This window comes from Dromiciops gliroides, chromosome 3 (assembly GCF_019393635.1).
Source record: "Dromiciops gliroides isolate mDroGli1 chromosome 3, mDroGli1.pri, whole genome shotgun sequence".
Lineage (NCBI taxonomy): Eukaryota > Metazoa > Chordata > Mammalia > Microbiotheria > Microbiotheriidae > Dromiciops > Dromiciops gliroides.
Window position 1 is genome coordinate 656,887,328 of NC_057863.1, and position 10,733 is coordinate 656,898,060.

The 10,733-nt window shown below is 55.0% G+C and overlaps 1 protein-coding gene across 2 annotated transcripts; it reads right to left on the minus strand.

Annotated features, from left to right (window-relative positions):
* Positions 1-6,978, minus strand: LOC122746013 (uncharacterized protein ZSWIM9-like). 2 transcript variants are annotated; one of them, XM_043991485.1, is made up of 3 exons: positions 6,187-6,978; positions 2,964-3,268; positions 1-2,634 (listed from the first exon to the last, which is right to left on the minus strand). In XM_043991485.1, exons 1-3 carry the CDS (start codon positions 6,187-6,189, stop codon positions 1,278-1,280), a joined length of 1,665 nt encoding a protein of 554 aa, XP_043847420.1. In that variant the 5' UTR covers positions 6,190-6,978; the 3' UTR covers positions 1-1,277. The 2 variants fall into 2 exon arrangements, with proteins under 2 accessions (XP_043847420.1, XP_043847419.1); XM_043991484.1 differs by lacking the exon at positions 6,187-6,978 and adding an exon at positions 3,708-4,840.
* Positions 6,979-10,733: the final 3,755 nt, after the last annotated feature.

The following is a 10,733-nucleotide window of genomic DNA, read 5'->3' on the forward strand; positions in this document are numbered from 1 at the left end:
CACTTTCTGTATTTTTCTCATTTTTTTCCTTTTGATCTGTTTCTTCTTTCACATGACTAATATGGAAATGTTTTACATGACTGCCCATACATAACCTATTTAAAATTCTTACCGTTTTAGGGAGGTAGAAGGGGAGAAAATTTTGAACTAAAAAAAAAATGTAATGTTAAAAATTGCCTTCAATTGGAAAAAAAATATTAAAAATAAATAAAAAACATTATTCAGAGAAGGGATCCACAGACCAGAACACAACACCAAAAAAAAGGTTAAGAACCCCTGATCTAATCCAACACACACACCCCTTTTATAAATGATGAAACTGAAGGCCAACACTCTCAAGTGTGTTGGATCTGGAAGTCTGAGGGACTTAGTTTCAAATTCTGAGTCTGACACTCACTAGTCACAATGACCTTGGGTAAGTCCTTGAAACTCAGGGGGCCTCAGCTGCCTTATCAGCAAAATGTTAGGATTGAGCCAGATGGCCCCCAAGCCCAGGGCTCAACAGAAATTCCAGGCCAGACTTTGGACAAAGATCAGTCTGAGCTTCCGTCCCCCGAACCCAGCACAGGTGCTGGCCCTCTGACCTTTTTTCTTCCCTCCCCCTCCTCCATCCCTGCCTTTCCCCCTTCTGTTCTCACCCGACCTTCAGTGACTGGCTCAAACGTCCTCTCCTCCCTCAGCCCCTCAGGAAAGGCCTCCACCGGGCACTCTGTTCCTCCATGGGATGGGCATATCCCAGCACTGGCCCGTGAGCTTCCTGAGGGCAGCTATGGCCTCCCAGCATCCGTGCACACAGCTCTGCACACAGTGGGTCTGTGGGCTGGATTAACTGAGCTAATGACCTTCACTACCAGTGAAGCCGGGCCCAGTGAGGGCAAAGTCCTCTGGGGGCTTCCCTGACACTCAAAAGGACGTTAGGGCTGAGAGGGGCCCTCTGAATCATTTCCTGCCACCTCACCCCCATTTCACAGATAAGAAAACCCACTTTCATGCCCAGTAACCAACCACACCTTCCCTCAAAAAAGTGGCCCAACTCATGGGAGGTAGAACACCCCACAGAATGTGCTTTATTCTTGCCCAGCAAACAGACAAAACCGCCCCTCCTCTTCCAGGGTCGCTGTGGCAGGCACCCACCCTGCCACCCTGATAAGCTCCCCTCCGCCCCAGGCAGTCCAGGTCTGAGGGGGAGGGAACAGGAGGAGGAAGAAGGCAGACCCATGACTTTCTCTTCTGCCCTCTCTAGTGCGGGAGCCCGCCCGTGGGCCCAGGCCAGAGCCTTACCCCTCGTCACCACCCGCGGGGGGCAGAAGGCTGACATCAAAGAGGGCCTTCCCTGCCCAGAGACGGGCAGCAAAGATGTGGCGGCAAGGCCGGTGGCTGGCTGTGAAGATAGAGCAGCTGCAGGAAGCCAGGTCAGCCCCCACGGTGAAGGTGGCCCCTCGCCTCGACCCCTCCAGCACAAAGCCCCCACCCTCTGCCGTCTGGATGCCCCTGCCCTGGCGGGCCAGAGCCAGTTCCTCAGCCACCAGGGCTGCCGCCTCGCCAGGCCCTGCTGCCTGATAGCGCTCGGCCACCTGCTCCGCCTGCAGCCCCTGCAGTTCCACGGGCAGGCTCTCAAGGTCCAGCAAGCCCCGGATAGAGCCCGCCAGAGAGGAATCTTGGGCCAGGGCAGGTAACAGCTTCTGCCTGTGAGCCTCAAGGTGGTCCACAAAGGGGCAGCTCTCACCACGATGGTATGCCCAGCAGGCGACCCAGGTGCCTTTGTGTGGATGCCAGGTCTCCAAGAAGTAGCGGAAAAGCTCTAGGGGGGCCACGTCTTCCAGGTCACTGAGATACTGGCTGTAGACCTTAGGGGAGGCCGCGTGTGCCAGGTTGTGCAGAAGGTTGACAACGTGCCGCTCTCCGGGCACAGCCAGCTCTCGGGCCCTGCGCCCCAGGGCCTCCAGCACCTGAGCACGGCACACCTGCACTCGGGCACAGGGCAAGACCTCCTCCACAGTATCCACACCCTCGAGGCAGGACACGCCAAGGGTGAGACACTCCACCAGGGCCTTGATCTCAGGCACACTCTGCACTAAAGAGGCCACGATGAAGACCAGCAAGTCAGGCGTGCCTCTGCGGGCAAGGCAGTAGGCCACCTCGCGGCCTCGCCCATTGGCGTCCTGGCAAAGGACAGAGTAGAGTTCGAAGTCCCCAGGCAGGCTGGCCGCCTGGTCCAAGAAGAGGAGGCGGGGGAAGGAGCGCGCCAGCTGGCGCATGTGCGAAGTGGCCAAGAAGACAGAGTTGAGGATGGCCGCATCCTCTTGGAAGACCAGCTTGACCTTGGCCCCCGGGTCAGCCCGGAAGAGCGCGTGCATCACCCCAAGCAGTTCGCACAGGCCCTTGTCCTTGGCCCGGCTGTAGTCCTCCAGGTTCCAGATGAGGTCAGGGGCCAGGAAGCGCTTGGAGACGCTGTTGGTGATCCGGATGGGCAGACCCAAGCTGGCCTCCAGCTGCCGGCGTCTAAAGCATCGGGAGAATTCCTTGGGCGACAGCCGGTGGTTGTGCTGCAATCTGGCCTCCGTCACCACTAGCCGATCCTTCCTGGGGCCCAGGCGGAGGGTGATGAGGGCCGGGCAGTCAATCTTCTGGCTTCTGGAAGAGAGAGGGCAGGAAGGGGAACAAGTGGGAAAGGGGGGGTCGGCCTGCAGCCGTCTCCCACAGACTCACAACCGATCCCCCGTCATGGCCCGACGGCGCTAGTCATCCCCCCCCAGCTCCCCTCCACATCGGGTCTGACGGGCCTGCCTCTCTTAAGGAAGCCAAGCATGGAGCCACAGCCTGGGGTCTGGCTCCCACCTCCTGTGGTTGCCCCCCGACTCCTCCCCATCCATAGGACGGGTCCAAATCTTTGGGGACTCTGTCACCAATCATGCCGGTAGCCCCCTCCCCTCCGCCTCCGCATCCCAGGAAGGGGCACTCACTGCTGGTCTCGTTGCACGACGCTCTGCCCCACGTAGGTGCCGCTGTGCTTGCAGATGAGGCGCACGAAGCGGAAGCGCAGGGTGGTGACCAGGCTGGGCAGGTAGGGCAGAGGAGGCTGGCGCAGAGAGATCAGGGGCTTGAGGCTGGCAACGATGAACAGTACCTTGTGCCGCTCACACCAGTCATCAAAGAAGCTGCTGAAGTGGTGCCACGTGTGAAACTCCAGGCCCAGGCCCAGCTCGCCAGCAGCGGGGCCCCCGGCAGCGGCAGCAGGGCCACAGCCCCGTGAGGCTCCTTCCTCCGGCTGTGGGATGGATGCAGGAGCACTGTGAGGCCGGGGAGAGCTGGGCCGGAGTCCACCCAAACCTTCTCCCTGAGGAGTGACCAGTGCAGGGGCAGCGGGTAGGGCTGGGACCATGCTTGAACTAGTGAGATGCCCAGCTAGGAGGAGCCAGGAGAGCACCACAAAGGGCATGAGAAGAACCCAGGCCCCAGGCCCCCCTCTGACAAAGTCACTGAGCCTTCCTGTGCCTCGGTTTCCCCATCTGAAATGGGGATAATAATCCCTGTCCTCGGGTTCTTAGATGAGAACCTGACCTTCTATCTCACTGAAAACAAAGCCAGAGGCCTCCCCCCTCCTCATCTGCCCCCTCTCCCCCTTCATCCCGACTCACCAGGCCAGGGACCCCATTCCATCTCATCTCCTCCCCCGGACGGCCCCTCCATCACCCCCTTTTACTCACCTGCCGTCTCTCCCTCTCTGCCGGCTGCTTCCCCACTGTGGACAGACCCCCCCCCTCCCATGTCTGAGCCGCTGCCAAGACCTGTTTATTTCCCCTTCGCAGCATCTCTGTGGCAGCCCCCCTCTGCGGTGGGGCCTGATCCCTCACACCTGGACCACTGCAAAAGCTGCTGAGGGGAGGGTCCTGCCTGCCTCTAGTCTCTGCTCACTCCACCCCACCCTCCGCTCAGCCAGCCAAGTGAGGTTCTACAGCAGAGACCCAACCGTGTCACCCACACACACTCCCTATTACCTCTAGGACCAAACAGACAATCTCCTTCGGAGATCAAAGCCCTTCATAAAGTACCCGCCTTTGCAACGGTTCTGTGACTCACAGCCCACCCTGGACTCTTGGATCCAGTGACTCCGACCTCTTGGCTGTTCCTGTCAGAGACCACTCTATCTCCTGGTGTCGGCCATCCTCTCTGGCCATTCACCAAGCCCAGAACGCTCTCCCTCCTGACCTCTGCCTCCCCTTAAGTCCCAGCTAAAATGTCTTCGGCAGGAAGCCTGCTGCAACCTCTCTTAATTGCAGCGCCTTCTTTCCGTCAGTTTTTTCCCATATAGCCCTTATATAGTTTGTTCGGATATCTTTATTCGCTTGTTGCCTCACCCTTTAGACTGTGAGCTCCCTGAAGGCAGGGACTCACTTTCACCTTCCTGTGTATCTCTGGCACTTAGCACAGGCCCTGGCCTGCAGTAGGCACCTAATGTTTAGTGACTGGCTGCCTGACTGTACTATCTGCCTACCTCACAGGTGGCTGTAAGGATCAAGTGAAAAAATGTCATAAAAGCACTAGAGAATGTCAGCCTTTCCCTAGGGAAAGATAGGGCTGGGAGTTGAAGTCAGAGCTAGAGATGGAACAGGAGACAGGGTCAAGGGGAAGAAATGATTTAAGGAAGAGATCTGGTTATAGGGTCCCATGCAGCACCCAGGGAGAGATGGGATGAGAGCTAGAAATAGGCATTAAAAAATAACTAGGGAGGGGCAGCTAGATGGCGCAGTGGTTAAAGCACCGGCCCTGGACTCAGGAGTACCTGAGTTCAAATCCGGCCTCAGACACTTGACATTTACTAGCTGTGTGACCGTGGGCAAGTCACTTAACCCCCGTTGCCTAAAAAAAGACAAAAAAAAAAAAAATAACTAGGGAAAGGAGGGAGAAAGGAGGGGCAGCTAGGTGGCACAGTGGATAAAGCACCGGCCCTGGATTCAGGAGGACCTGAGTTCAAATCCAACCTCAGACACTTGACACTTACTAGCTGTGTGACTCTGGGCAAGTCACTTAACCCTCGTTGCCCTGCAAAGAGAGAGAAAGAGACAGAGAGAGAGACAGAGAGAGAGAGAGAGAGAGAGATGGAACCAAAGACAATTGGGGTTAGGTGGAGTGATGAGATCTGGAACAGTATGAGAGCTGGTGATTGGTCTAGAGATGAGAACAGAATAAGTGATGAGGCTGGAAATCGAGGGAGAGGTAAAGATGGGGTCCAAGTGAAGACCAGAGAAGTGAGGACTAGGATCAGGGACAGAGGATGTGCCCATGGGGAGGGACAAAGTTAGCAACTGGGTAAGAGCTGGAAATGGGAGAAAAGGAAAGGACCGTGGAAAAGGGATGGGAGGAGATGCAAGGAGTAGGAAGGAGTTTGGAGAACCGGAGAGGGATGGGAAGGAACAAGGCCAGAGAGGGAGAGAGGGTTGGGAATGAAGGCAAGACTAAAGGGGGTCAGTTGGTGGCGCAGTGGATAGAGTACCAGCCCTGGAGCCGGGAGGACCTGAATTCAAATCCAGTCTCAGACACTTGACACTAGCTGTGTCACCCTGGCCAAGTCACTTAACCCCAATTGTCTCAACAAAAATTAAAAAGTAAAAAAAAAGACTAAAGGGAGGGGAATGGGGTCAGGATTGGGCAGAATTAGGGAGGTGCCTAAACCCTTCCCAGGGCCTGGCAGAGATTCAGGGACAGGGATAGAGAGGGACAAGAGCTAAAAATTCACACAGGGGAGGAGAAGAAGGGGGATGGAGACAGGACCAAGGAGGGAGATGGGGGTGAGGGAGAATGAGGATGGGGACCGGGATGGGGACAGTAACAAGAAAGATGAGGCTGGGGACGAGACCAAGGAGGGAGGGGACAAGGACAGTGAGAACTGGAAACAGGACTAGCCCATGGGAAGGTTCAGGATGAGGTCAGACCCAGGGGGCTGGGAGTGGGATAGACAAGACAAGTCTGGAGGTCAAAGTGAATGGGTCATAAGTCAGGGTCACGGTCGGGAACTATTCTGGGCTGCGGCACCACTCACCCACCGCGCCCCACTCACCCCTGCCCATTACATGGAAACCCACGGCACTCCCGCTCATCACCCCCCGTTACCATGGCGACCAGGGCCGCTCTTCCTCCCTTCCCCATCGTCATGGCCACCCGCCCCCACCCGGCCTGGAGTGTTACCATGGAGACAGGAGCGGCCTCCACCTCTACCCCTACCCCCTCCTCAGCTTCCAGAGAGATGGCGGCGGCGCCGAACGAAGCCCTGAGCAGTGGCCTGGGAGACAGACCCACAATGCTCCGCGCTCCCTAAGCGCCCGCCCCTTCCGCACATGCTCCCGAAAAAATTCCCGCGGAGGGATGACGACCCCAGCCCCGCAACGCACGCGCAGAATTCCTTCCCGAGACTGGGCAGGGGCAGCCACCGTCGGAATAAAGGGAGCGCATAGCATCCTGGGAGGTGTAGTCTTCACTGAACTACTTCATTTCCCAGGGGTGAGCTAGATGGCGCAGGAGTCAGGAGGCCCTAATTTCAAATGTCACCACAGACACTAGCTGTGTGACCCTGGGCAAGTCACTTAACCCTTAAACATCCGGGGCCATCTCCAGTCTTGCCACTGGACTCAGATGGCTCCAGAGGAAAGAGCGAGGTTGATGGCCTTGCACAGCCCTGCCTCACTTCAATCCAATTTACTGCAAGTCACGACACAGCCCCACGTCTTGCTCCTCTTCCAGAACGAAGGACAAACAACAATTTCAACTCCCCGTCCCTTGGAGCTTCACTTGGGGCCTTTGGAGGTGTAGAGGACGTGTCAGGGGCGGGGCTGTGGGAAAGCGTGTGTTGTTTCCATAGCGACGGGGTGGGGGAAGGACCACTGAAATCTAGGGCGGAGCATAAGGTCCCAGGGGCAGGGCCTGGGCCTGCTTGTAGGTTTCCCGGGGGGCGGAGCCTAAAGATGTCTATGGGCAGGAGTGAGCACCCAGCCTGGAGACAGGAAGACCTAAGTTCAGATCCAGCCTGACACGTAAGTGTGTTGCATAAGTGTGTTAGTCTCAGACACGTAAGCTGTGTGACCCTGAGCACGTCCTTAACCTTGTTTGCCTCAGTTTCCTCATCTGTAAAATGAGCTGGAGAAGGAAATGGCCAACCACTCCAGTATCTTTGCCAAGAAAACCTAAAATGAGGTCCGGAAGAGTCCGACGAGACTGAAAAACGACCGAACAACAAGAGACAGAGGAGGTGAGCCTTGGTGGTGGTTTTTGAAGGGGCAGAACCTTCCGCAGCCATCTTAATTCCAGTGCCTTCTCTCTGTGATTTATCTTGTCTAGAGCTTCCTTTGAATGTAGTGTATTTGCTTGCATGTTTTCTCCGCCGTTGAGGGCAGCCACTGTCTCTTGCCTCTTTTTGAATCCTCAGTGCTTAGCATAATGCCTGGCACAGAATACGCATTTAATAAATGTTTATCGATTGATTAATAGATTATCGGTCTCTCGGGGGTGGGACCTGAGTCTGATGTTTTCCAGGGTTGGACCAAGATGTCTATGGGCAGAGCTTGAGGAGGTGGGACCTGAGTCTAGTCCGTTTGGGGGCGGGGGCAGGAGGGCGGGGTCTGTGTCTGATCTCCTGGTACGCGGAGGCAAGGTCTAAAGTAGAGAAGCCAGCCACTGCTAAAACTCTTTGGAAGTGAGGGAGGCCCAATTCTAGATCCTCCTTCCCCCTCCCCTTCCCGCCGCGCCCCCTCTCCGCAGCCCAGCTGGTCTTGGCTTACCGTAAACCCTGTCCCTGGGTCAGCTAGACCCACCCCTCCTTCAGAGGAGAATGACTTGCTATCGACCTCGCTTCCTACCGAACCCAGACGGGGGACCCAGCTCAGCCCCTCCTCGAAGGCCCAGAGCAAAGTGCACCCCCACTGGCCGCCATGTCTGGACAGTACCCATCACGTGATCAGTTGTCGTTCCACCCTATTTGTGTATGTGTGTGTGTGTGTCTCTCACAGGCACACCCCTCATCGCCATCTATTGAAAGTCAGCCCTTAGCCCCCTCTTTATTGTCTCAGCCTGCCCCTTGACCCCAAATGATGGGGCCAGCCTGGTTAGGCCTCTGCTATAAAGCCTTTTTTTTTAAATCACCCCTATTTAAGAAAGATGTTGATTAACTGGAAAATCTTGGGGTGAAGGGCCTTGAAGAAAGAAAGCTGGGGGGGGGGTCGAGGGCAGGATGCTACAGTAAGAAAGGGAAACTGAATGGACTTACTCAGTCTGTGCCCAAAAGGCAGGACCATCAGAAGTGGGAACAACTGAAGTCAGAAAAGACTTCCTGACCATTGGCACTCTCGGTGTGGAATGAGCTACCCTTAGAGCTAGTGTGTCCCCACTGCTTGGAGGTCTTTGGGCAGGGGCCAGATGACCACTTGCCAGCTGTGTTGGTGGGAACTGCTTTGGGCCAGCGACTCTGAGGTGTTCTCTGACTCAAACATTCGGTGCTTACGATTTCCTCCTTGGTGCCAAAAAGTGAAGACCAGAGGTTTTCCTTTACTCCTATTTCCCCTCACCCCCATAGCAGGTAAACTCTTGCCTCAGTACCTGCCACAGAGCAGGTGGTTACTATGGGGTTATTCAATTGGATTGAATGAATGTGTCCCTGTGGCCAAAAACTCAACACCAGGGACCAAACTCCAATCCCTGGCTAGGATTCAGACCAAATCTACACAGTCCACCCACCCAGGGCCAGGCTGGAGCCTTTCCAGCTGGGAGAAGTCCCTCCAGCCTGGAATAAGACAACAAGGAAGCATTCTGATGGAGGCAGAGATTAGCGCCCCCATTTTACAGATGAGGAAATAGGATCTGAGGCAAAGGAAAGGTTTAGATTCAGGTTGAACTGGAGGAGTTCTGAAGTCCTTTCCAACTCTTTGAGATCGGCACTTGATTGAAGTCATACCACTTATCAGGCAGCCAACTCAGGTTGATCTGATAATCTGCTTGTCTAGACCAACCTTCAGAGAAACTTGGTGTGAGGCCTGGAATTTGGCAGGCTCTCCTTTCACCACTGGGAAGTTCAATCAGCAAACCAAGGATACAATCAACTGACCAGCAAGCATTTCTCAAGCGACTGATGTACCAGGCCCAAAGAAGTTTACTGGAGATCAGTGTGTATCACAAGGACAGTGGGAGGGGTTGGGCTGGGGACCAAGCCAAAACCCCCGTCCATGTTCCAAGATGCCCCTTCCAGGTCACATCACTTCCATTCCTTTCTGCAGCCCAGTTTCCAAGGGAATACAGTGAAAAGGTCACTGGATTTGAAGTTAGATGTGCTGGATTCCCATGTGAGCTCTGCTGACTACCTTGGGTGGTCACAATCTCTCTAGGGCTCAGGAAATTAAAGGGTGTCATTCACTCCCAGAACGAAATACTCTAATCCTGTGATAATGGCCTGGGACCTCCGGGTGTGTAAATTCAAGCTACCCCCACTCCAAAGGAAGCCCTTGCCATTGACAGGGCCCCCTCCTCAGGTTAGCCAGACTGCTACCAGCTAGAGGTCTGCAGGGAGAGAGAAGGAACAGGATCCAGAAACCTGGGCCCCAAATCTCTGTGCTCTTTTTTCCAAGCAACCAAGGCCACACAGCTCAATCCCAGTTACTAGTTATCCTATAGGATTCTATAGGATTGAGGGCTGTGAGACAGCTTCCAGGTCTTCTACTCTAGCCTTCTCATTGGACAGATAAGGAAACTGAGGCTTGGCAATAGGGGCTTGCTCAGAACCAACCCAACCCTACAGTTTACTCTCAGACACAAACAGAGAAAACTAACAATTCCCTGTATTAATCCATTTGTTACCTTGAGCGTCTGTCCTGGGAACCCAACTACCTATATATTTGTGGAGACCCGGGACACTAGGTATTCTGCGACTTAACTCAGAGCAGAAGCAATAGAAGCCAAAGAGGTATTCTGAAAGAATCTCTCAAGCTTGAACCCACACAGGCCTAGAGCTTGGCACAGAGGGTAAACTGACCTGTGGATGGGAGGTATGGGCCCCAGTGGGGACCGATAAGCTCTATAAGGAGAAGCTAATTTTTTTTTCTTTTTTTCCTGCCTGCCACCCAGTAGGAGCTTTGGAAATGCTTGGGATTGGAGGGGATGCAAAAGTCCTTCCCCCTACTTAGCCCCTCCCCCCTAGAAAGAGCCCTCCTTGTGGGGAAGATCGATCAAAGCCCCTGCATTCACTTCTTGACACCAACCCAGGAAGGGTCCCCTCGACAAACGGGGTGAGTCATCCTCTCCAACTCTCTCCTCCCTCCTCGGCCCAGCAGCCTGAGGCCCCAGCCTAGTTTGATGAATGGGGGCCAATTCACATCACGAATCCAGCTCCAGGTGAACTGGCTCCTTCCAGCCTTCTCTTACATACATCACATACCTTCACCTCTCCTCTTCCCTTCTGTCTTCTCCCCTGGCTCCCCTCTCATTCTTTCTCTTCTCTCCTCCTCCCTCTCCCTAACTTATTTCCATCCTCTGCCCCCATCCCTCAGCTATCACCTTTTCCATTCCTCTTGGGGGAATTGGAAGGGGGGGGCAGAATTTTGTGACAGCTGCTGAGGAATCACTGTGCACCATGCACAGGTGGGCTTGTCCTTTCCCAAGGTAAAGAATCCCAAGGGAGGTGGAAAGGGAGCTCCCCGCTTTTCAGCGTGTGAGCACCCTCACTCCTGGTAGTGGGAGGTGCAGGGGGGCAGTTC